The 23553-nt window shown below is 46.4% G+C and overlaps 2 protein-coding genes across 2 annotated transcripts in view; both read right to left on the bottom strand.

The window, feature by feature from the left end:
* The window catches only part of ATP1A4 (ATPase, Na+/K+ transporting, alpha 4 polypeptide), a 34809-nt gene extending 24230 nt beyond the window's left edge, over nt 1-10579 (bottom strand). The window contains exons 1-9 of the mRNA XM_010846875.1: nt 10384-10579; nt 9955-10136; nt 9712-9771; nt 7643-7846; nt 6789-6902; nt 4214-4348; nt 3835-3952; nt 2080-2348; nt 137-335 (exon numbers count right to left, since the gene is read on the bottom strand). Coding sequence (XP_010845177.1) covers nt 137-335; nt 2080-2348; nt 3835-3952; nt 4214-4348; nt 6789-6902; nt 7643-7846; nt 9712-9771; nt 9955-10104 — 1249 coding nt within the window. The 5' untranslated portion in view covers nt 10105-10136; nt 10384-10579. The remainder of the gene's footprint in view (nt 1-136; nt 336-2079; nt 2349-3834; nt 3953-4213; nt 4349-6788; nt 6903-7642; nt 7847-9711; nt 9772-9954; nt 10137-10383) is intronic.
* A 6790-nt stretch (nt 10580-17369) lies between these two features.
* ATP1A2 (ATPase, Na+/K+ transporting, alpha 2 polypeptide) overlaps nt 17370-23553 on the bottom strand; it is a 25363-nt gene continuing 19179 nt past the window's right edge. Inside the window, exons 19-24 of the mRNA XM_010846873.1 lie at nt 23490-23514; nt 23141-23286; nt 22810-22940; nt 21030-21131; nt 20843-20934; nt 17370-19882 (exon numbers count right to left, since the gene is read on the bottom strand). Coding sequence (XP_010845175.1) covers nt 19854-19882; nt 20843-20934; nt 21030-21131; nt 22810-22940; nt 23141-23286; nt 23490-23514 — 525 coding nt within the window. The 3' untranslated portion in view covers nt 17370-19853. The remainder of the gene's footprint in view (nt 19883-20842; nt 20935-21029; nt 21132-22809; nt 22941-23140; nt 23287-23489; nt 23515-23553) is intronic.

Raw genomic sequence — 23553 nt, 5'->3', positions numbered from 1 at the left:
GCCTCTTCTCCAGGCCTCCTGGCTCTCCTCTTACTCTCCAGCTCTCTCCTCAGTGTCTGGACTTAGCACACCCTCTCAGCTACCCATCACATCTCCCACATCCTTCCACTCTCTGACCACCAATGCCACCAGTCACCAGTCTGTTCTTCAGTGGTGTCCGCCTCGTAGATGGTCTTGTCGAACCACAGGTGGGCGACGGTCATGCGGTTCTGGGTGAGGGTGCCCGTCTTGTCGGAGCAGATGGTGGACGTGGAGCCCAGAGTCTCCACCGCCTCCAGGTTCTTCACCAGGCAGTTCTTCCGAGCCATGCGCTTGGCTGTCAGGGTCAGGCATACCTAAGGCCAGGAGGAGGGGAGAGGGGTTTAAATGAAGAGGAGACCTCTGCTATTCACAGCTCTCTGTGGTTTCGGAAACCTGATCATTTTTATTGCTCTTTTAATTTTTGGTACTTATTTCCCTTTTGTTGTCACCTAGTCTTTAGAAATCCCATCTGTGGCCACAGTAAAGGAAATTAGGAAAATGATTTTGGTTTGTACTTTATGGCAGAGTTTCAAAAAAAGAGTGCATTCCTTTACCAGGGTATTGTAGAGAATGATCTCCTATTCCTTCTGGAATATTCCTCTCCCCCTTGATCCTTTCATCTTTTTTCTTCCACAGCCTCTTCTCCATTCAAGTTCAGGCCACACCTCTTTCTCAAGCCCAGTCTTTGCAAGGACCACGTTGATGACTAACCTTTGACTGTGGATAAGATGCTAGGGGCAGAGGAGGGTTGCACCAATAGTTTAAAGAAAGAATGAAGAGGAGAGAATGATGAAACTAAGAAGGACTGTTGCAGTGCTGAAAAGGACTTGAGAAATCACTTAAAACAGAAGATGTTTGTTAACCATAATTCAAGTGAAAACCAGGCATGCGGCAAGGTTATTTTAAAAGCAAATAAATTCTTAGGCTGTGGTTATGTACAGAATTTGAACTGTGGAATTTTTATTTACATAACATCATGAGTCCTGATGTTTTTGTGCTAGTCCAGCCACTCCCTGGATATTGTTCTCATTTCCATTTTAAGAAGGATATTGATAAAGAAGCACATGCTCCAAACAGGTGTCTGAAGATCATGTCACAGAAAGAAGGGCTAAGGGAAAAGGGATTCTTTGACCTCCCCCACTTGGAGAGTTTTAGGGGACATAATGGCTACTGCAAAAAAATTTAAAGGGTAGATTTGTAGAAGAGAGAGAATTGACTTATTTTGTGTTCCTTCAGATAAGAAAACTAGGATCAAACAGAGAATCATGTCTATTCAACATAATGAAATCTAACTAGAGCAACTCACAGAGAAGGCAATGGCACCCTACTCCAGGACTCTTGCCTGGAAAATGCCATGGATGGAGGAGCCTGGTGGGCTGCAGTCCATGGGGTCGCTGGGAGTCAGACACAACTGAGCGACTTCACTTTCACTTTTCACCTTCTTGCACTGGAGAAGGAAATGGCAACCCACTCCAGTGTTCTTGCCTGGAGAATCCCAGGGCCGGGAGAGCCTGGCGGGCTGCCATCTCTGGGGTCGCAGAGTCGGACACGACTGAAGCAACTTAGCAGCAGCAGCAGAGCAACTCAGCAATGAAATGAAGTCAGATAAAAGTGGGGTGGGCTTCCCATTACTAGAAATCATCATCTCCTGCAGGTTTTATACAGGATATTCGGCATTGGTTGAAAGGTTGAATTTCTGTGAACTCTGAAGTCCTTACCAGTAAGATGCTATAATCCTAATAAATTGAGGCCCTGGGGTGCAGAGAGTTGGCCGGGTTCACCAGCCAGTACACCCAGGACTGGAACTCACTCTGGGTGATTTATAATCTAATGCTTTCTGCATCATAACTGACTTCTTTTCTCATTAAAGAGAGAAGGCACCAGAAAATACGGGTGGAGGAAGTCAGCGTAACCTGGGAACTAAATGATTTGACATCTGTGTATGCATTGGAGTACTCTGCACTTGAGAGGCTCAGCCACAAAAGAACATACGAGTGACTTCACTTCCTTGGGGGCAGTTTGTCTGCCTTGGAGCCACCCAACACCCTGGTTACTCACTGTGACGGTGGCCAGCAGTCCCTCAGGCACGTTGGCCACAATGATGCCGATAAGGAAAATGACAGCCTCCAGCCAGGTGTAGCCCAAGATAAGCGAGAGCCCAAAGAAAGTGACACCCAGGAAGACGGCCACCCCTGTGATCAGATGGATGAAGTGTTCGAGCTCAATAGCAATGGGGGTCTTGCCCACTGCCAGACTGGAGGTCAGTGAGGCTATACGGCCCATCACGGTGGAGTCTCCGGTGGCAATCACGATACCTTGGGCTGAGCCTGTGGATGAAGGGGGAAGTCTGAATCCGGAAGGCTGTTGGATTTGGTTCCTACATAGAGAAAACTGTCACTGGTCAAAAACAAGGGTCTCTGAGCGGTTATTACATTCTGCTCTCTTTATGTTTCGTTTGTACAAGTGAGGGGCTCCTACTCTGAAAAATCTCAGATTCCACAGTTCTCCAGAGATAGCCAATTTTATTGCCTAATCGCCTTCACTGTCAAGGTCTTCGTCTTGGTTGCACTTAATCTAAATATCTCCTGTTGCCTGCATGTTTCTCATTTTGTCCTTGGCAGCTGAAGAGTTTCCTGAGCCCCAGGAATAGTGGTTACCCTTCTGCTGGAATCCAGCATTCCCAAACCCCCCATCCTCTAACCCAGGGCTTCTCAATTTGCACCCCCAGGACTCATCTGGCAGCATCTGAGTTGAGACCGAGATGGGAGGGGTTGCTACTGGCACCTAATGGCCAGAGAGCAGGGTGCTGCCAGACATCCTGGCACTCAGAGGACAGCCCTCCTTCCCCTACCAGCAAGAACGCTGCCCAGGTGTCAGAAGCGCTCTGCCTGGAGCCCCCTCCCTGCTTTGCTGGCTGGAGCCAGTCTGACCCCTGCTGGCTGGCACAGGCCATAACAGTGGGGCTTCTGGGCCCTAAGTCAGGAGGCAAACTTCACACACAGGATGTAGAACACTCAGGCATGCGGCTTGAAATGAAGGACCCCACAAAGTTCTTTGCTTACAATAATTCTTCTTACCTTACCACAATGACTGAAATTCCTACCATTAAAGTTACAGTCAGAATCACCCAGAAAAGCAACATATTATAGAGATAGCTCTTATTTTTTAATCAGAAAGACTCATGCCTGAAAGTTCAACTTTTCAACGTACTAGCTGTTTGCTCTGGGGCAAGTTCAGATTTCTAAAGTCAGTACCCTCTCTTGGGATGCTGAGGAGAAGTTAGGGCTTACTTCAGGAGAAGAATGAATTAGCAAGGCTGAATAATTTTCTTCTCTTCTATGCTATTTTCAGCTCATAGAGCACAGTCCATTCACTACATAGAATAAAAATAGCTACAATTACAGGGCACTTAAAATGTGTTAGGCCTTGTGCTAAGCATTTTATATGTATTATCTTCTTTAACCCACATAAAAATTTATGGACCAGTGACTTTCAGTATCGTCATTGTTCAAATGTGGAAATGATGGCTTTGACCTTTAATTTAAGATCGTACAGCTCACAAGTGACAAAGAAGGTAGCCTATTTACTAGCTATTACATTCCCTACTACCTTTAGATGATAAAGAGTTCTAGAAATCTTTGTTTCAACCTTTGCTTCTTTTTTTTTTTGGCACGCAAGATCTTAACTCCCCAGCTAGAGATCGAAACTGTGCCCCCTGCAGCAGACTGTCGGAGTCCTAACCACCGGACCACCCTAGGTGACCACCATCAACCTTTACTTTTGAATCTAGGCTACTTATGATTCGACATTCACCTTCCACACAGTTGGTGGAGAAGAAGCAGATATTTTGGGTCTCCAGAGGATTCTCATTGGTGAACTCAGTGGAGCGGGACTGGGGCTCTGACTCTCCTGTCAAGGATGAGTTGTCCACCTGGGATGGGAGAGAGGAGGGTCATAAAGCGAGAATGGAAAAAAAGATTTACACAGATGACACATCTTTTTCTGCCACCAGCATCATCATTATCGACACGCAGACAGAAACATAAACTTGCACACCACTGTAACCTCAAATTAGCTCTTGTGACTTCTCATGGTTCCGAATAAGATGGTAATTTCATTAACTGAGCCCAGGTCACCGCGGTGCTCGAAGACCACACTCGGCCTCCTTCTGCAGCGTTTCACACCCCCTCACCTTACATCCTTGTGAAGAGATAAGCCGGATGTCAGCGGGAATCCGATCCCCACCCTTCACTTCTACCAGGTCGCCTACCACCACTTCGTGTACAGGGATCTGAAACTTCTCTCCACCTCGAATGACCAGAGCTTGCTGTGGGAAGATAATGTAGGGTCATTTCCAAAGCTCTTTTCTCTTTCCCATCCAGTTCCTGGTCTCCTGTGCTCTGATTCCCACGGTTACTCACCACATCCTTTGTACAGATCACTTTGGTAGGTTGCAGATTCTTACCATCACTGTCTGCAGGGCCCTTTGATGCTCCTCTCACTTACACCCCATGTAGGAATGGGGTTTATCTCTTCATTTCTACACTTAGGTTGGACCGTATGGCTTGCTTTGGCCCATAGGACATTAGCAAATGTAATGCAAGCAGATGCTTAAAAAATGCTTGCACACTGGGGCTTGCCCTCTGTCACCATATTGAACAGGCTCAAGCTAGCCTCCTGGAGGAAGAGAGTTTATAAGGAGAAAGGCCCAGATGTCCATGACATCTCATCTGAGGCCCCAGACATGTGAATGAGGTCATCTAAGACCATCCAGCACCAGCTAAGCTCAGCCCAGATCCGAAGAACAGCCTAGCCACAGTGAGAAGTACGATATTTGTCGTTTTGAGCCACAGTGTTTTTAGGGTGGCTTGCTAGGCAGCAGACACTGATAGGCTCCAAACTCCCACTTCATTCTACCGAAACATTTTCCCCTGAACTCTTACCCAAGGAAGGAATTAAGTTCTGTTGACATCAAAGGGAGAAGATCCTGGACTAAAAGGCTAGAACACGACCATGTCATTGGGATAATCTGGAGCCTGTCCCTCTTCAAGTTTCCAGCCCTGTGCCTAGGAATGTCCTTCTGCCGTCCTGTTTTCCAGGTTCTCTAGAAAGGTTTTATTTGAAAATAATCTAAACTTTCAGAAGAGTTACAAGAATAAAAATTGTACCAAGAACACCTATATAACCTTTACCCAGACTCATCTGTTAACATTTTACCCTATCTGCTTTGTGATTTGTTCTCTGTCTCTACATGTGTGTATGTGAATTCTTTTTTCCCCCAAACTATTTGAGGGCAAGTTACATACATCATGATCTTTTAAAAAAAATTATCTTTTTTGATGTGGACCATTTTTAAAGTCTTTATTGAATTTGTTACAATATTGCTTCTGTTTTACATTTTGTTTTTTGACTGTAACGCATGTGGGATCTTAGTTCGCTGACCAGGGATCGAACCACATCCCCTACACTGGAAGCTGAGGTTTTAACCACTGACTCTCAGGGAAGTCCCCACATAAGTCATAATCTTTTATCATACATACTTCAAGGTGCATTTCCCAGGAATTAGGTGAAGGAAATGGAAACCCACTCCAGTATTCTTGCCTGGAAAATTCCATGGATAGAGGAGCCTGGTGGGCTACAGTAGTCCATGGGGTTGCAAAGAGCCAGACATGACTTAGTGACTAAGCATGCAAGCATAAGAATTAGGGTATTAAATAACCATAAAATGGTCATCAAACTCAGTAAATTTCACATAGACACAATACTTTCATCTGCTGTCTGCATTCCAGTTTTATTGACCCAACATATCCTTAAAGGCATTATTTTCTGCTCGAGCATAGGATTTGGTCTAGGGTCAGATACTGCATTTAGCTGTCATGTACATTTAGCCTCCTTTAATCTGCATCACTGGAGAAGGCAATGGCACCCCACTCCAGTACTCTTGCCTGAAAAATCCCATGGATGGAGGAGCCTGGTGGGCTGCAGTCCATGGGGTCTATGGGAGTCGGACACGACTGAGCGACTTCACTTTCACTTTTCACTTTCATGCATTGGAGAAGGAAATGGCAACCCACTCCACTGTTCTTGCCTGGAGAATCCCAGGGACAAGGGAGCCTGGTGGGCTGCCATCTATGGAGTCACATAGAGTCGGGCACGACTGAAGCGACTTAGCAGCAGCAGCAATCTGTATCACTTCCATAGCTGTTCTCTGTCTTTAAAAACTGACATTTGAAGAATCTGCCTTCCCCAACCCCCTGTGCCTCCACCTTACTTTTTGGGGGGTAGAACCCAATAGATTTGAGGTTTCATATTATGCTCATTGGACTTCCCTGGTGGCTCAGACAGTAAAGAATCCACCTGCAATGCGGGAGACCTGGATTAAATCCCTGTGTGGGGAAGATTTCCTGGAGAAGGGAATGGCAGCCCACTCCAGTATTCTGGCCTAGGGAATTCCATGGACAGAGGAGCTGGCCGGCTGCAGCCCGTGGGTTTGCAGAGTCAGAAACCACTGAGCGACTAACACTCTCACTTTCATTAAGCTCATTAGATTCAGATTATGCATTTCAGACCAGACAACTTCAAAGGTGATGTGTTTTTCTCAGGGTACTTTTAAGGCCAGACAGGACAAAACTTAAATGAATTCACCCTCATTATCAGCCTCACACAGTCCACTCATGGTAGAGTACAATTCTTCAAGGGACATAAAGTCATATATTCGGTTACATTCTAACACATTCTCTTACTAGATCCTTCCATATGAATCCTACCTGAGGTACCATGTTCTTAAAAGATTCCATGATCTTGGAGCTCTTGGCTTCCTGATAATAGGAGAAGCAGCCAGTGATGATGACCACGACAGTTAGTACAATGCCCAGGTACAGCTGTGGGTATGGAAACCAAGGGCTCGTCAGTAGGTTCTTTCCTCCCTCTTCATCCTCAGAAAGTCAGTTTGCAAGGGTAATAGCCATTTTTCTGGGTGGAGGAAACCATGGGACTCAGCGGGAGAGCGCAGGGGTTGAGCAGAGTCTGAGACACCCTGGAGCTTTCAGCTTCAACCCCGAGCTACAGTTTGGAGCCAGCAAAACTCCAGATCCGAGAAGCGCCATCTTTTCCTCTCCAGAAAGGCTACTCACAGCAGGAGGGGGCTCGTGAGGGAGATGGACAGGAAGGAGAGAGATTAAAAGTCTGCGAAAGAGAATGGACAGCAACATGCTTTGATGATCAGTCGGGAGGATAATCAAAGGAGAACAAGTTTCTAGAGAGAACTCTATATCTCAGGGAGCTGAGTCAGATGCTTTCTTTTTCTTTTTTCGGCCACACCACATGGCTGGCAGGATCTTAGTTTCTTGACCAGGGATCAAACTCGTGCCCCCTGTGGTGGAAGCACTGCAGTGCAGCGGAGTCCTAACCACTGGACTGCCAGGGCATTTCCAAGATTTTTTTTTTTTTTTTTTAAAGAGGCTTTCTAGATAAAAGGGAAACCAGGAAGGACCAAAGCTCTCTTAGCAACCCCTGGGAGTACATTGATTTGGACCTGAAGACTTCAGGAGTGCTAGGCTGCCGAGCAGAAGAGCAGCAGGGGCTGAGCAGAGACTGGGCAGCCGTGGTTGAACAGACTCACGTTGTCTTTGGTGGTGTCCTCATTGAAATACAACTGGATGCCGAAGGCCACGAAGCAAAGAATGGCACCAGTCCACAGCAGGAGGGAGAAGCCGCCGAATAGCTGCTTGCAGAATTTGACCCATTCTGGAGTGGTAGAGGGAGGGGTCAGTGCATTGGGTCCATCTCGAGTCAGGATTTCCTGCGCCTTTTCAGGGCTATGGCCCTGTGTGGAGAAGAAATAGGGAGGAAGGGAGAACCATGAGAAGAAAGTAGCTGTCACAAAGGAGAACCTGGCTTCAGAGCACAGATCTGCCGTTTATAGCCCCAGGATAAGTCGAGAGACCAGTGAAGTTCTCCGAAGGTCAGCCTGGAAGTTCTTCCTACCTAAGTGGGGTTCTAAACCTTGCATTACAGAAGGATATTGTTTAGCCTCCCTACATAGGAAGGATTTTTAGTTTATGGGTTGATTCACAAATCTTTTGAACTCCTGTCTTGGGACGGGTACAACGGTAGAGTACTGAAGTGAGTAAGACTGATGCTGGGCCTAACGGAACTCCACCTCCAGTGAGGAGATGCATATAAACGATTTATCATACAGTGTGCCAGGCTAATGGAATGATGAGATACAAAGCATATGCTTATAACGTACAGACACCCACACTTTGATTCTTTAACTTGGAAATAGAAAAAAACAAACAAGCAGCTAGATACATGAAAGTAGATCCTCACTCTAGCCTGGTGCATAAGCTTGGGTGCTTTTCCCTCTGAGTGACAGTGAGAGAAAAACCTGCTAGAGGATTGTAATAAAAAGAAGAAGAAGAAAGTAGCTTCTCTTAAATATCCATCAGCCACTCCCCAACCTGCCCTGGAAAAATACAATTTAAATAAAAACAGGACCCGTCTCCCACGCTCATCTCTGGTTACCAGATGATCACCCTAAGACCCTCCAATGAAGAGATTCTAGAGCTCAGAGGAACTTACATTTCCAGGGCTTTTGTTTATTTGTGATCATTGTATTAGTGGTTAGAGTAGAAGCAGCAGCAGTGAAGCGACAGCAGCGGTATTATACAGTTTTGCTCTTAAACCAGCAGTTCTCAAAGTGTGGCCTGGGGACCTACAGGGTCCTGAGATGCTTTCTGGGCAGAGGGGATGCACAAAGCCAAACAATTTTTTTTTTCTTTTGGCCACAAGTAGAGTCCTAACCACTGGACCATGAAGGAATTCTCAAACAATTTTCATAATAACACTAAATTGTTGTTTGTCTTTTCACTCTCATTCTCTTGAGTATATAGTAGCATTTTCCCAAGGCTACAGGGCACATGATACTACAACAGAGTTAATGCTGAAACTATGTGAGAATCCAGCAGTCTTCTCCTAAAAAGCTAGATGTTAGATTTGCAAAAATGTAAAATACCACTAATGTTTTTGCTTTGAAAAGCAGTTGACATAAAAACATTTGTACTAATAGGTAATAGCTTTACTCTTACAAATGAATTAAGAAATACTTTTTAATCATCTTAATTTTAATTTCTAATATGATAAATATAGATGATAGATGTGTGCTGTGCTTGGTTGCTCAGTCGTGTCCAACTCTTTGCCACCCCATGGACCACAGCCTACCAGGCTCCTCTGTTCATGGGATTCTCCTGGAAAGAATACTGGGTTGCTATGCCCTCCCTTCAGGGGATCTTCTTGACCCAGGGATCCAACCCATGTCTCCTGCGACACCTGCACTGCAGGTATATTCTTTACGGCTGAGCCACTGGGGAAGCCTGCTAGATGTAACCCACATAAGCCAAAGCTCCTTGGAGTCCTTGATAATCTGTAAGAGTGTGAATGGGTCCCCGGGACAAAGGTTGAGACGTGCTGCCCTAGTCCATCCTATTCTTTGCTCTAATCCTGAGCTCTCTTTGGAGTAGTTACCATTATCGTCTTTTTCGGAATGTGTGTCCTTGGCTAGGTGCAGGTTAAGGGTCAGAACATTGACCTTCAAGTCAGCGGCTAGATTTCCAGCTCTGCCTTTGTCCTGGGAGCCTCAGGGTCGGGGATGCAGAGCCTCTGCCTCCCTCGGGGAACTCCTCCACTCACCCTGGTCAGGTCCACAGAGTACTTGGCGCTCAGCTCATCCAAGGTTAATTTGTGATCATCCTGAGGAGACAGTAGAGCCACTGAGGGTCAGGCGGTGACACATCATTTCCAGGGGAAACGTTTATGGGGAAGAGGGGAGGCTCTGGCCTGCGTGATGAATTCTCAGGGTGAGATATTAGAAGGCTGAGGGCTGAGAGAGACTTTGGAAGGCAGTTTGCCAGCACCCTCTTCAGCTCTTCTCACCATGACTACTTCCTTCTTCAGCTCCTCTATATCTTTCTTCTTTTTTTTCCTCTTCATTTTTTTTTTACTCATCTTAGGACTGTTTGTACGTCCTGGGTTTGGATTCCGCTCATGAGGTGTCACGGCCCATTTTTTCCCTCCAAGCCCCATGGTTTTCCCTGGATATGGCTGCCCCAGATCAACTGGTGGAAAGAAAGCAAAGAGAGTGAGGAGTGTGAGGGGTCAGAGGAAGGAGGAGACTGGGGAGAGTGGAAGACCAGCTCATGGAAGGGGGGCCAAGGGAGGCCGGCAGGGAGGGCAGCGATGAGGAAGCCCTGGATGGGGAAGGGGGAGGCGTGGCGGGGTGAGAGGAGCCTGGGCCTAAGTCACAGGAAGGAGAAGGGTAAGGCGAGGGAGCCAAGGGAATGAAGCATGGAGGGTGTTATGTGCCTCAGTGCTGAAGATGCTACAGGACCCTGAGCAGGTAGGAAGTGCAGTGGGCTTCAGGGTATGCTGGAAGCCCCCCAGTCATAGCCCCGGTGGCTCCAAGGCAACGCCCAGGCCTGTGGTCACAAAGGCCTCTGCAAAGTTCTAACCCAGAATACACAAGTCTTAGTCTCTGGGTTTGGCAACAATTGGAGCAGGATCTGCCACAGAGACAATTGTAGCCTGAAGGCAAGACTAGAGCAAGGTCCCAGCCTGGTCCTGCCAGCTTCCAGGACCCAGGGGTACCCCAGATAGCTGACTCAAAAAATAAAGTAGGCAATACGTATGTGAGTGTGCTTTTGCAGAAGCGCACTTCCCACCGACATTGACTTTGAGCTTTTGGTTCTAGGAGATCAGATAGCAGGTTAGGTCAGACTTTGGACTTTTGAATCAGTTCTGGCTTTGAATTCTGTCTCCTCTGCTTACCAGAGGAGTATGGCTTTGCTTAAGTCACCTAACCCCTTTGTGCCTCTCTTTCCTCATCATTAGAGGGGGATGCCATCTACATTGTAAGCTGGCAAGAGTAAGGATTAAAGTGGCGTGCTTCATGTAAAGCATATCTGATATACATAGTATGTGCTCAACAAATGAAGTGAAAGTCACCTACTCGTGTCTGACTCTTTGCAACCCCATGGACTGTAGCCTACCAGGCTCCTCTGTCCAAGAGATTCTCCAGGCAAGAATACTGGAGTGGGTTGCCATTTCCTTCTCCAGGGGATTGTCCCAACCCAGGGATCAAACCCTGGTCTTCTGCATTGCAGGCAGATTCTTTACCTGCTGAGCCACCAGGGAAGCCCTGTGATCAACATATAGCTTGAATTAAATGTTATGAGTCTTATCTGTCGCTTAATGTACAGCTCTTCTCAGTGAGACCGAAAATACCCTTTCCATGTGAATACCCTGTATTTCCTCATGACATATTTATCTCTTTTATTCACCTTCATTGACATCTTGGTATGCTGTTTGGTTGTATTAACTTTATATATATTTTACATGGAAAATTATGTTGTGCCTCCTTCCAAAAAACCATCTGAAGTGGCTAATATGTTTATATTATTTATACATTTTTCAGTTATGCATGTCATATACATTTTTCCTTTCTAAGGTGGGATATTTATTTAACTGTGTTTTGTTTTGGCATGCTTTTCAAAAATATGACTGGATCAGAAAACATCCACCTAGGGGCTGATGTAACATTCCTTTAGTTTTCAGAAATAGAAAATTTCCCTTCCCAGCTGGGACAAGTAATAGTTTGTTTCTTTAATAGATTGGCTGAAATTTTCCTTCTCTTCTAAAAGCATACAAAATAGGAACTGAGAGTCCCCCTTCCCTCTCCCTAAACTTAGACTCCCCACTGCTGATGTCACCGCTGTTGGCAGTGTGCGGTGCGTCCTTCCAGTCTTTTTTCTACATTTATACCAATAGTATCTATAAGGAGGTGGATTCTCACTTTTTACAGGCTCATTTAACTCCCCTTTCATTTATGTAAAGATTTTATTTAATGGCCACAAGGCATACCGTATTCTGTATTGATGGTGGTCTATTCACTCACTCCCACTACTAACTGATTTATAGGATATTTCCCTTTTAATTTTTTAACTATTAAAAACATTGCTGCAGCAGCATCCTTATTTATAGTACATTTAGGCCTTTGAGCTTCAGTTTACATAGAACTGATTCCTGTTCTGAATCATAAGATACTCTCGTTTAAAATCTTAAAAAATTTCTTCCAGATTGCTCTTCAAAAGGGCTTGTCTTGCCCATATTCCACCAACAAGATACAGAAATGTCCACTTCCCACACCTTTGATTACACTGGATGACCCTGACCATTTTCATTTTTTCTATCATAACTGGCAGACTTTGATATCTTACAGTTTTAATTTCCATTTCTTTATTTTCTAGGTAGTGCTTTTTCTTATATTTATTGGCTTTCTGGACTTATTTTCCTTTTTCTAAATTGTCATTATTTGCCCAATATTCCATTGTTCTTTTCCTTATTGATGTGTTCCAAGGGATTCCAACCTCTTATCATATACATTACAAATATTTTCTCCCAGTCTCTGTGTTTAATGTAGATCATAAAATCCCAAAGAGCAAGGTTAGAATTAAAGTTAAAACTGCTAAGTTAATCTAGGCATCATCCATGTAACAATAGCACTTAGCCCAGCTTTGCACATAGGAGGTCCCTCAAGGCAACTTTATTGACAATAAAATCAAGTGAATTTATTTTTGAAAACCCCATTCTGTCCCACAGATCTTAGCTCAAAAGTCTACCTCTTCTGAGAGGCCTTTTCTAATTGCCAAATCCAAAATAGCAGCTCTCACAAGCAGTCCTCAATCCATCACTTGTGGGCTTCACTGCACTTCTTAACCTCTGAAATTATCCTGCCGCTTATCCATTGACTTGTTAAGTTTTCTGTTTCTCCATGACAGTGAGGACTTTCTGGGCTTATTTAGGCTCTGTACCAAGCCCCTAGAATAGCACAGAGGGGTTCATCCCCAGACAGTTCCTAAAAATAAGTTGATGACAATGAATTTTCAGGTTTTATCCGAATATTATAAGGTTCGATACCCATCATTTTTGTCTGTTACGTTTTAAAACCTGTTAGAGTTGATATGGAGCGTTACAGTTATCTACTCATTTGCTTCATCAGTTCAGTTCAGTTCAATCGCTGTCGTGTCTGATTCTTTGCGACTCCATGAATTGCAGCACGCCACACCTCCCTGTCCATCACCATCTCTGGGAGTCCACTCAAACTCATGTCCATGGAGTCGGTGATGCCATCCAGCCATCTCATCCTCTGTCATCCCCTTCTCCTCCTTCCCCCAATCCCTCCCAGCATCAGAGTCTTCCAATTAGTCAACTCTTCGCATGAGGTGGCCAGAGTACTGGAGTTTCAGCTTTAGCATCATTCCTTGCAAAGAACACCCAGGGCTGATCTCCTTTAGAATGGACTGGTTGGATCTCCTTGCAGTCCAAGGGACTCTCAAGAGTCTTCCCCAACACCACAGTTCAAACGCACCTTTGGTGCTCAGGTTTCTTCACAGTCCAACTCTCACATCCATACATGACCACAGGAAAAACCATAGCCTTGACTAGATGGACCTTTGTTGGCAAAATAATGTCTCTGCTTTTCAATACGCTATCTAGGTTGGTCATAACTTTCCTTCCAAGGAGTAAGAGTCTTTTAATTCATGGCTGCAATCACCATGTGCAGTGATTTTGGAGCCCCCCAAAATAAAGTCTGACACTGTTTCCACTGTTTCCCCATCTATTTCCCATGAAGTGATGGGACCAGATGCCATGATCTTCATTTTCTGAATGTTGAGCTTTAAGCCAACTTTTTCGCTCTCCTCTTTCACTTTCATCAAGAGGCTTTTTAGTTCCTCTTCACTTTCTGTCATAAGGGTGGTGTCATCTGCATATCTGAGGTTATTAATATTTCTCCCGGAAATCTTGGTTCCAGCTTGTGCTTCCTCCAGTCCAGAGTTTCTCATGATGTACTCTGCGTATAAGTTAAATAAGCAGGGTGACAATATACAGCCTTGACATACTCCTTTTCCTTTGGAACCAGTCTGTTGTTCCATGTCCAGTTCTAACTGTTGCTTCCTGACCTGCATATAGGTTTCTCAAGAGGCAGGTCAGGTGGTCTGGTATTCACATCTCTTGAAGAATTTCCCACAGTTTATTGTGATCCACACAGTCAAAGGCTTTGGCATAGTCAATAAAGCAGAAATAGATGTTTTTCTGGAACTCTCTTGCTTTTTCCATGATCCAGCGGATGTTGGCAATTTGATCTCTGGTTCCTCTGCCTTTTCTAAAACCAGCTTGAACATTTGCTTCATAATTACTTATTAAAAATTACTTATTAAAAAAACCCTCTGATATTCTTACCTGATGACTCTTGCAGCTGAATGTCACAACCCACATGTCATGTTTTATAAAAAGACAGTGAGGCTTTTAATTGGTATGATATTGGCTCTTTATAGAAACTTATTTTTACCTTTACTATATTCCGTCTTCCCAAACAACAGTCAAGTTTAGCCTTCCATGCATTTATGGTTTTTTAAAAATTATTCTCATTGTGTTTTTAAATTTTCTTTAATAAGTACCTTATGTCACAAACGCTAAGTCTTGAATGTAATTTGTTTTGGTTCTGTTGTAAATAGAGAGCTCTTTTACTGTATTTTCTAATACACAGAGATAAATTTTATTTTTAAAAAACCAATGTCTTGTACCTATAATTTTGAAGTCATTGCTTATAGGACTTTTTTGTTGTTGCTATAGCTTTCTTTTGGTTGACTTCCTTGGATACTTTTAGGTATTTAACCATATTCATTATCAAAAAACTATGTTTTTATTTCTTCCAGCTTGTCCCTTTATTTAGACCATATAAATACAAACTTCTTATCCAAGATTTCAAATGTTGCTGCTATTGCTTTTGTTATAATTGTTATTATTATAGTTTTCTAGACTCATACATCCTTCCCTGCTTCTCTGAACATAATTATATTTTCCTTAATGCTTTTTCCTCAAACATCTTAATCAGGAATAAACATTAAATTTCACTGATAACCTTCTAACATCTTTTGAAATAATTACTTAATCATTTTTCTAGTGAATGTTAGTGGTTAGTTTCTGTACAATATACTGTCCTTGAATTCTACTATTTGATGATAGTCAAATGGTCTACTATTTGATGATACATTAACAAATATATATATTTGTTTATTTTATTAAATTCTACCAAAACTCTATTTGTTTCATAAAATAGGCTGAGCAATATAAAAGTTTTTCTGTCTTAAGGCAATGGCACCCTACTCCAGTACTCTTGCCTGAAAAATCCCATGGACCGAGGAGCCTGGTGGGCTGCAGTCCATGTGGTCGCAAAGAGTCGGACACGACTGAGCGACTTCACTTTCACTTTTCACTTTCATGCATTGGAGAAGGAAATGGCAACCCACTCCAGTGTTCTTGCCTGGAGAATCCCAGGGACAGGGAAGCCTGGTGGGCTGCCATCTATGGGGTCGCACAGAGTCAGACACGACTGAAGCGACTTAGCAGCAGCAGCAACAGTACAGTTGAAATAATATAAGAGTGTTCTTTGAGTTCTAATTGTTGGCAATTTTATCTGCTCCTCAGTGCTCTGAGCAGGCTGATGGCTGAAAACTTATAGACACAGGCCCCATGGACGGTACAGCATTCAGTTGTTTTTAATGTTACCCAGGGCCAAAGATCCAGGAAAATGTTTTGAGTGCCCCTTATTTCCTACTTCCCCCATTCTTTAATCCCTAAAATAAATGTGGGATCAGGGATCAGAGACACAGCTGACCCATGGCTTCACCTAATGAAGTGCCCCAGAGGTGTGGGGGAGGGGCTGCGTTCAAAATCTAGAAAGGATATTCCACGAAACCAGCACCAAATGATCTAATCATTTGCCCTATGTCATGTTGCATTCTTAGCGTTATGAGTATTTAGCTGGTTGTCTGTCTCTGACGAATCTTGATATTTACTCTTCTGTAGGGAAAAAGGAAAAGGCATGGAAAATCTGTCTGCCTGGGTCAGAGGTTGACCTTAATTTTTACACTACATCCCATAGTAAGAGTCTCTCATCTTCTCAGTAACAGCCTCTAAGATGGTTGACTCTTAACCCCCTACCCATCATTAAGGTCATGCCCTCTCCCCTTCTTGGGTTCTAATCACTTGGATCTGCCCAGCCTCTACTGGTCAAATGTTCACTGTCCACGCATTCCTGGCTCCCTTTGCAGCTTCCCCAGTTCATTAAACCATTGCGCTCATCAGGCTGCCTCCATGCCCATGGGTTTTCTGTTCACACTGTTGCCAATGAGTATGGCATGCTGGTTAAGGGACTGGTCTCGGGTTTGAATCCTGATTCAGATGCTTACCATTTTTGAGACAGAGTACATAATTTTGCCTTTCCAAGCCCTAATTTTCTCATCTGAAAATTAAACAATAGTTTCCATTTCACTGGATTAAGAGGATTTTTTTCATCATCCAACCAATATTTATTAATTGCCCAATACATGTCAGGCATCATTTTTTTAGGTGATAAATAAAGGTGGTGAAGAGAGAAATACTTCTGTGTACATGGAAATAATTCTGGAGGAGTCAGGCAAATATTTTTGCTTTTGTATAAGCAAAAAACTATATATGTGTGTGTGAATTATATTTATATATTTTTATACACTACCTATATCCGCCTATCTATGTAAATTTGAAGTAGTGTTCACGAATGAAAACAGAGAGAATGGGGAAAGAGGTGCCAAAAATGTTAATTTATTTGCTGTGGTCTGTGAGGACCTTGTGAAGAGGTAATGTTTAAGGGGCAATCTGTAGAAAGTGAGGCAGACAGTCATGTGAAGAACTAGAGGAATCATTTCCTGGCAGAGGGACCATCAAAAATAAAGGCCCCGAGGCAGGATTAAATGAGATTATACAACTAAAAGTGTGACATACTTATAGCACAGAGAAAGCTGCAGTTAATTCTCCTACAAGTTCTATCACAATACTCACCATCACCACCACTGCTAGCATTGTAATAAAGGGGCCAAGAGCTGACTCCTGACTGCTATCCCAAGATCCTGACACAGGGCTATAAGTTTGGTGTCTTCCTCTCTCCTGTTGTTAGGGACTCATGGGAAAAAGCACACCCTCCCATCCACCCCTCCATCCCCAGCACAGAAGCATCCCTCCTTACTGCCCATCACACCCTGTCCGAGAAGATTTCTGATGTCTGCTGCTGCGGCTCAGTCACTCAGTTGTGTCCGACTATTTGTGACCCCATGGACTGTAGCCCACTAGACTCCTCTGTCCATGGGATTCTCCAGGCAGGAATACTGGAGTGGGTTGCCATTTCTTCCTCCAGCGGATTTTCCTGACCCTGTGTCTCCTGCACCTGCAGGCAGATTCTTTACCACTGAGCCACCTGGGAAGCCTCCAACGTCCGCTACTTAGATGAATTTCAAGGATTGCATCTGCTTCTCCCTCCGTTCTTCCCCCTCCAAAGACAGCAAGTACAACAGTATAGACTGTTGACTGGTGTTGACAATCAGGGTCCTTCAGCCCACCGTCTCCTCCCCGCCATCCCGACCCTGCTGCTCATAGTAAGAGTGGCCTGCTTGTGGTCTGGCATGGAAAAAACAAACGTGGCCCTCAGGGTTTGGGCCTATAGATTCATGGACTCTTTCCTGTCCTAGAAAAGCCTTGATGGCTCTTGGGGTGGGTTCAGCCATCAGGAAGGATGGCCCCACTCTATTCTCTTCCGGATCGTTCTGCAACCTAACTTCTTCCTTTCTCTCTTGCTCCACTGACATCATCTGTTCCCAGGCTGCTTCCCTCTGATCCTTACCTCCTGCCCTCCCTACTGCCTCCTCCACAAGCCAAATCTTGCCACAGCACACACTTCAACACCACAGTCTGGGAGGGAGGCAAGTGCTAAGGATAAAAATCAGACTTGTGGAAGGCATTTCTTTCATAAAGAAATGCAACTTTATTGTTTTCAAGTACATACATACTGCCTCAAACTAATGTCTTACAAAAGGTCACCAAGTAAAGGTCTTGCAGATGCTTCTTTAACAAACACAGCAGATGATAATTAGCCCATGCATTCACTATTTCTAAATGGATATTCCTAAAGTGTCCAAAAAGTATTGTTTTAGGAGACTACATGTGCCACCCCTAGCGATATTGTTTATGCTCTTAATTTGCTAAACAAATGCCATTTTATTCATTGTGCAAGGTAAACCTTTGTCCATGGTCAATAAATCTCAAATTCATCAGGCCCAAATTAATATGGTTTCCCGTTTCATTTTCTAAGCCCCAGGCAATGACTCGTTATTTCAAGGTACTTCGGATAAAGTAAAATTCCAGTGTATTGAAGTAATAGCCATTGGGAGGTTTTTTGCGGGCCTGATGTTTATCTGTTGTGCTTCCTTCCTGTCTGCCTTAGGTCTTCCATTTTCCTTAGGTGTGTCTCTCACACTCTTGGTTCACCTAGGTGTCTCTCTACAGGATATTCCCAATGCCTTCTAATCTAAGCCAGGCTTAGAGAATGGGCAGTGCTGCCAATAGAGCAGAGTGCAGGTGGGGAGGAGGCTGAGGAGGAAAAGCATCTTCCTGTAGGGACCTGAAACCACCTCCCTGACTCAAGGGAAAGTGGGCACAATGATCATAGTGTGAAGGGCGTGTGCCTGGGCGGGACAGCCCTGCGGTCTGAGAGACCAAGGCAGGACTCCTAATGCTTGCTTTCGTGATGTCCAGAGGTTCTAACGACGTCCACGACCTAAGCTCATTCTGTGTGTCCCTGGAAGACAGGATGTTTCTGGAAACTTCTCCACCTCAATTCCAGATCATGGCCTGGGACCTTCTTTTCCAGGGCTGGCTTGGCAGTGCCTGGGAGTGGTGCAGGTTCATCGGGGTGGGCATGATGGGGAATGGCAGCTCCCCCTCTCAGCACCACGTGGAACTTCTGAGGACTTGGCATTCTAAAGGCCAGGGTATTACCAAGGATGCTGACAGAGAGAGCTGGAGTTTCTGTGACACCTGGGCCTTGGGGACCAACAGACCACAAAGCAAGTGTCTGTTGGGAGTGCCACAGGCACCTTGAGAGTGCAGCCTCAGTGAAACTCCCCAGACTGCTTTCTGGGTCCTGCCTCTGCCTCTGCGACCCTGGAATTTGGTCTGCTGGCGGGCTACTCTAAAGGGCAGGACTCAGAGCTGGGGCCGGGACGTCCATGTCAGAGGTCCCGTCATCGACCCCTCTCCCTTCCTGCCCACGTCCTCCACCACACCCGACCCTCCCACCTGTCCGAGCAGCTCTCCTCTAGCGTTTCCCGAATGGCCTTGGCTGGCAGACAGGCCAGCTTCTCCAACCTGTTCCCTTTCTGGCCTCAGGTCCTAGCACTCACCAGGTGGATTCCAGGTCTGAAGGGGAAGCAGGGGTCAGAGTTGAGCAGGAAGCAAATAGGGGTAAAGGTGGGAAGTAGGATGAGGCTGGGGAGATAAAGGGACCTTGGTGATCGGTGACAGCTCCCCTCCCCCGGTTTAGACAGACCCCTGCCTTTCGGTGTCAATCTGTTCTCGTGGGAGGTGGGGGTGAAGGGGCAGGGACTGCGGAGGGTTGGGGTACCCCTCAGTTCCTTGGATAAGAAAGACAGCATGTGGAATGAAGCAGGATCTGGGGAGGGGATCCTGACATGTAGTGTCTAAGCTGCTTGCTCCTAGTTAGGCCTCTGGGGCAATCATCCCAAGCTAAGTTACCCTCTCCCCCAACTTGGCCTGCTGAGTTGCCTCATTGTCTAGCCCTCCCCTCCAAATATACCCCAGTGTTTTCCACCCCTACCCAATGCCATCCTGGTGACACCTCCAGGGCCCCCCATCTTCTCTGTGCCTGCTCCTTCTTTCCGACCGGCTCAGTAGTAGGTCTCCTTCTCCACCCAGCCTGTTAGAGAGATGAGGGGTGGGGTTGCAGCATGAGCTTAAAAAGAGGCAAGAGATAAGTGTCCTAGGGGCTTGGGTGGCCGAGGCCAGGTGGCACAGAAGCCTGGAGGGAGGGGAAAACAGCTGTGGAAGGTGGAGAGGGAGAAGGGGAATCAGTGAGTGGGGCCGTGGGTTAGGGGGAAGGAGAGGCCTGCTCTTAGCACAGGGGCCGGTGGGCCCAGACTGGGATGGGGGTGAAATAGAAATGCCAACAGGGACTGTTCAAGTAATAAGTGAGTTCCTTAAGGGCAGCTGTCCATGGCTGCTGTGCAGAAATGGGGTCTGGGGCCAACAGCACCTGTGATTTTTCAGGAGAAGTCAGAAATTCAGGTTTTATGTGAAAGCCCCTAAGTTTTAGACATTAGGCCAATTGAAAAACAAACAAACAAAAAACACCCGCCCCATACAGGGCAGCCAAACCAAACAATATCCACGGACCATATTTGGCTTGTAGGCCATCCATTTTCGACCTCCACTAAGTGACCAAAAATGCTTGTTGGGGGAAAAAAAAAACACTTGGTTGATGCCTGGGACTTGGGAGGCCTGGGCTGTAGGGCCAGTTCTGCGGCTCCTCTGCTTTTGACCCTGAACGAATCAATTCACCTCTGCCCCTCTCTTTGTCTGTAAAATGTGGAGGTGGGACTAGATGGCCTCGGAGGGCCCTTCCAGTTCCGATGTTCTGTGATTCCAGGTGGAAGGTGGAGGGCCTCAGAGACCAGTTAGGTGGGACCGGAATCTGAGAGGATGAGGTTCCGCGGAGTCAGGGCTCCAAGGTCCAGGGAGCCCAGGATGGAGGGCCCGGAGGGAAAGGCGCAAAGATCCGTAATGGGGATGGAGTCCGCGTTCAGAGCCCTGGAGGGTAGGTAGCCGACAGTGGGGGGTTGCATTTTGCGGGGTCGGGGTGAGGCACGGGGGTGCTTACCACCGGGATATCGCCGCAGGATCAGCTTTCGGACCTCATCGTAGATGAAGATAAGGAGACTGTAGGGGAAGGCGCAGAACCACCAGGTGACCCTGAAGGAAACAGAAGTGTCAGGAGCATCAGAAATTGCTTCTGAGGTTCCAGAACTTGGCTCCTAGCAGGGGGGCCCTTCCGAGGGGACACTCACTTGAGCGGGTACATTCGGAGAGCCACGCCCATGCCCGGGCAGTAAGACAGAAAGGCCGCCAGTGCTGTCTCCTCCAGGAGCCCAAAAATCAGAATCTTGTTTCTGGAAAGGCAAAGAAAGGAGGGTAAATAGGGTTTGAGCAGAGGGCGAGAAGAGGGGGCAGAGATCTAGGGTGACCCCTGGTGGTGGAAGGGAGAGAGGCGGGAAGAAATGCCGAGGAAAAGCTACAAACGATGTCCTCCTTCTTCAAACGCCCTCTTCTGCTGCTGCTGCTGCCAAGTCGCTTCAGTCGTGTCTGTGCGACCCCATAGACGGCAGCCAACCAGGCTCCCCCGTCCTTGGGATTCTCCAGGCAAGAACACTGGAGTGGGTTGCCATTTCCTTCTCCAGTGGATGAAAGTGAAAAGTGAAAGGGAAGTCGCTCAGTCGTGCCCGACTCTTAGCGACCCCATGGACTGCAGCCTACCAGGCTCCTCCGTCCCTGGGATTTTCCTGGCAAGAGTACTGTGTAACCAAACAAAGATTGTCTTTATTTTTTCTTCTTACTGGTTTCACCACCGATTGTTGTCTATAACACATACGTTCATTCATTGAAGAAATGTTTCCTATGTGTTGGGTGATACACAGCCCTGTGCTGGAGAAGCTTCCTTCTGGAGAATGGGGGCCTGCCCTCAGGCATCTTATAATCTTGTTAGTGCTCCAGGCACATGGCCTTTGAAAGTGTCGTCTCCCCAGCAAGATGCTTTGGAAACCCCTTCAGGACCCATGGGTGTCTTATACCTTCTCAGTGTCTTCTGCAGCCCCTGGTAGCTGCTGGTCGTAGATACTCAATGAAGAATGGTTATGTTCCCCGCTTGCTGCGCCCTGCACAGTAAGGACTCTCTGCTTCTTGTTCTCTCCTCCCTGCCTTGTCCCCATTAGTGATTTTAGCTCAGTGGAATCTCTTTCTCTTGGGCTACCTTTCTTTATCTAACAGACACTTCCCCTTCGTCTCCCTAGGATCTTAATGCTCTTAACTTCACCAGAGTTTTGGCATCTTTTTTTTCCTTCTTCTTCTTAAAGTAAGAAATTGTGACAAAACTCATGGGGATTGTGCCCATTGCTTGCAGTAATAGAAAAGAAAGAAAATGGGGGTGATACCTTCAGTACTGATCACCATCCAGGCTGGAATTGCAGAGGAAATCACTGATTGCCCCCCGGAATCCAGGCTTTGGGATGGATGAGCCACCCAGTGTAACAGCTGCGGGCTCAGCCATTCCCAGCTGGGTGACCTCAGGCATGTCAGAGGATGTATGTGAATCACTTAGCACAGTGACTGGCACCTGTAACTCACACTAGTAGAAGGCCCGGAACTTGACTCCGAGTAACTCTCTGCCCTGCAAGAATAACACCACCACCACAAGGCAAGTGCTACGAACTGGAGCCACCTGCCAAGTGGAGGGGAACACAGGAGATCCTGTATTTAGGGCTGGCCCAAGGGTGAGGATGGGTGAGGATTAGAGTATAAGATGGAAGGAATGGAGGAAGGGAGAGAAGAGGTATGGGGAGAAGATGAAAAGGAAGATGGAAGACCATCGTGAAGGAGATTTTAGAAGCAAATTGAAACTCATCAGAAACGGTCATAGCCCTCCTTCCTCTTCTCTCATCTATTTCCAACAATGCTACAGATATACAGCTGGGCAACTGCCGTCTGAGACTCCAGCAGATCTGGGCCTGTATGGGTGGGTGAGTGTGTGCTCTGCCCGGTGGGCGGGGCCAACAGGTGGTGGGCGGCGCTCACTTCATTCCCTGCTGGAAAACTGAGTTGCGGCGGGTCTTGCAGATGATGAGGTCAGCCCATTGCACGACCACAATGCTGGCAAAGAAAGCCGTGTGGCATGTGAACTCCACCACCTTCCGCTGTTCATAGGTCTGCGGGGGACAGGCAGAGAGAGGTGAGAGAGTGAGAGGAAAGGGGAGGACCAGAGTTCATTATGCTCCAGGGCGGATGTTAAACACTGGGCACCTGCACCATCCTTAGCCTCCAATCCCACCAGCCCCCACTGACCACTCCTTTCAGGCATTCAGCCCCACCCTATGCACATGCATCCGCACTTACACGGCCCACTCACCCACTCCTGTCCGTAGCTGTCCTCCAAGTCATTCATGGACCGGTCATCCCAGTCCAGGCGGATTCCCAGAAGCCGCGAAGGGAGAAAACCATTCTCTGCCAGGATCACAAAGTAGGTGAAGAAGCCACCCAGAGCCTGGATCATCCCTGTGGGTGGGCAAAGCACAAAGGGCAGGGCCTGGGTCAGAGCAGGTAGCAGGGTGGAGCCAGCCCCTCTGGGCCAGAGATGGACATCGCTGACCCTTGGGGAGGCGGCCCTTGTTCTGGAATTTTGCAGGGGGATCATCCCTTCAAAAGCCAGGAAAGGCATCCTCTTGGGGTTCCCTCCTGAACCCGGGGTCTGGCCGCACCGATCTGTCCATAGGCCATGCTGATCAGCCGCTCGTTCACGAGTTTGTCCGTCTGGGGGTTTCT

The sequence above is a fragment of the Bison bison genome, unplaced genomic scaffold, assembly GCF_000754665.1.
Source record: "Bison bison bison isolate TAMUID 2011002044 unplaced genomic scaffold, Bison_UMD1.0 scf7180017864240, whole genome shotgun sequence".
NCBI classification, from domain to species: Eukaryota; Metazoa; Chordata; class Mammalia; order Artiodactyla; family Bovidae; genus Bison; species Bison bison.
This window is presented reverse-complemented; position numbering and strand designations above follow the sequence as displayed.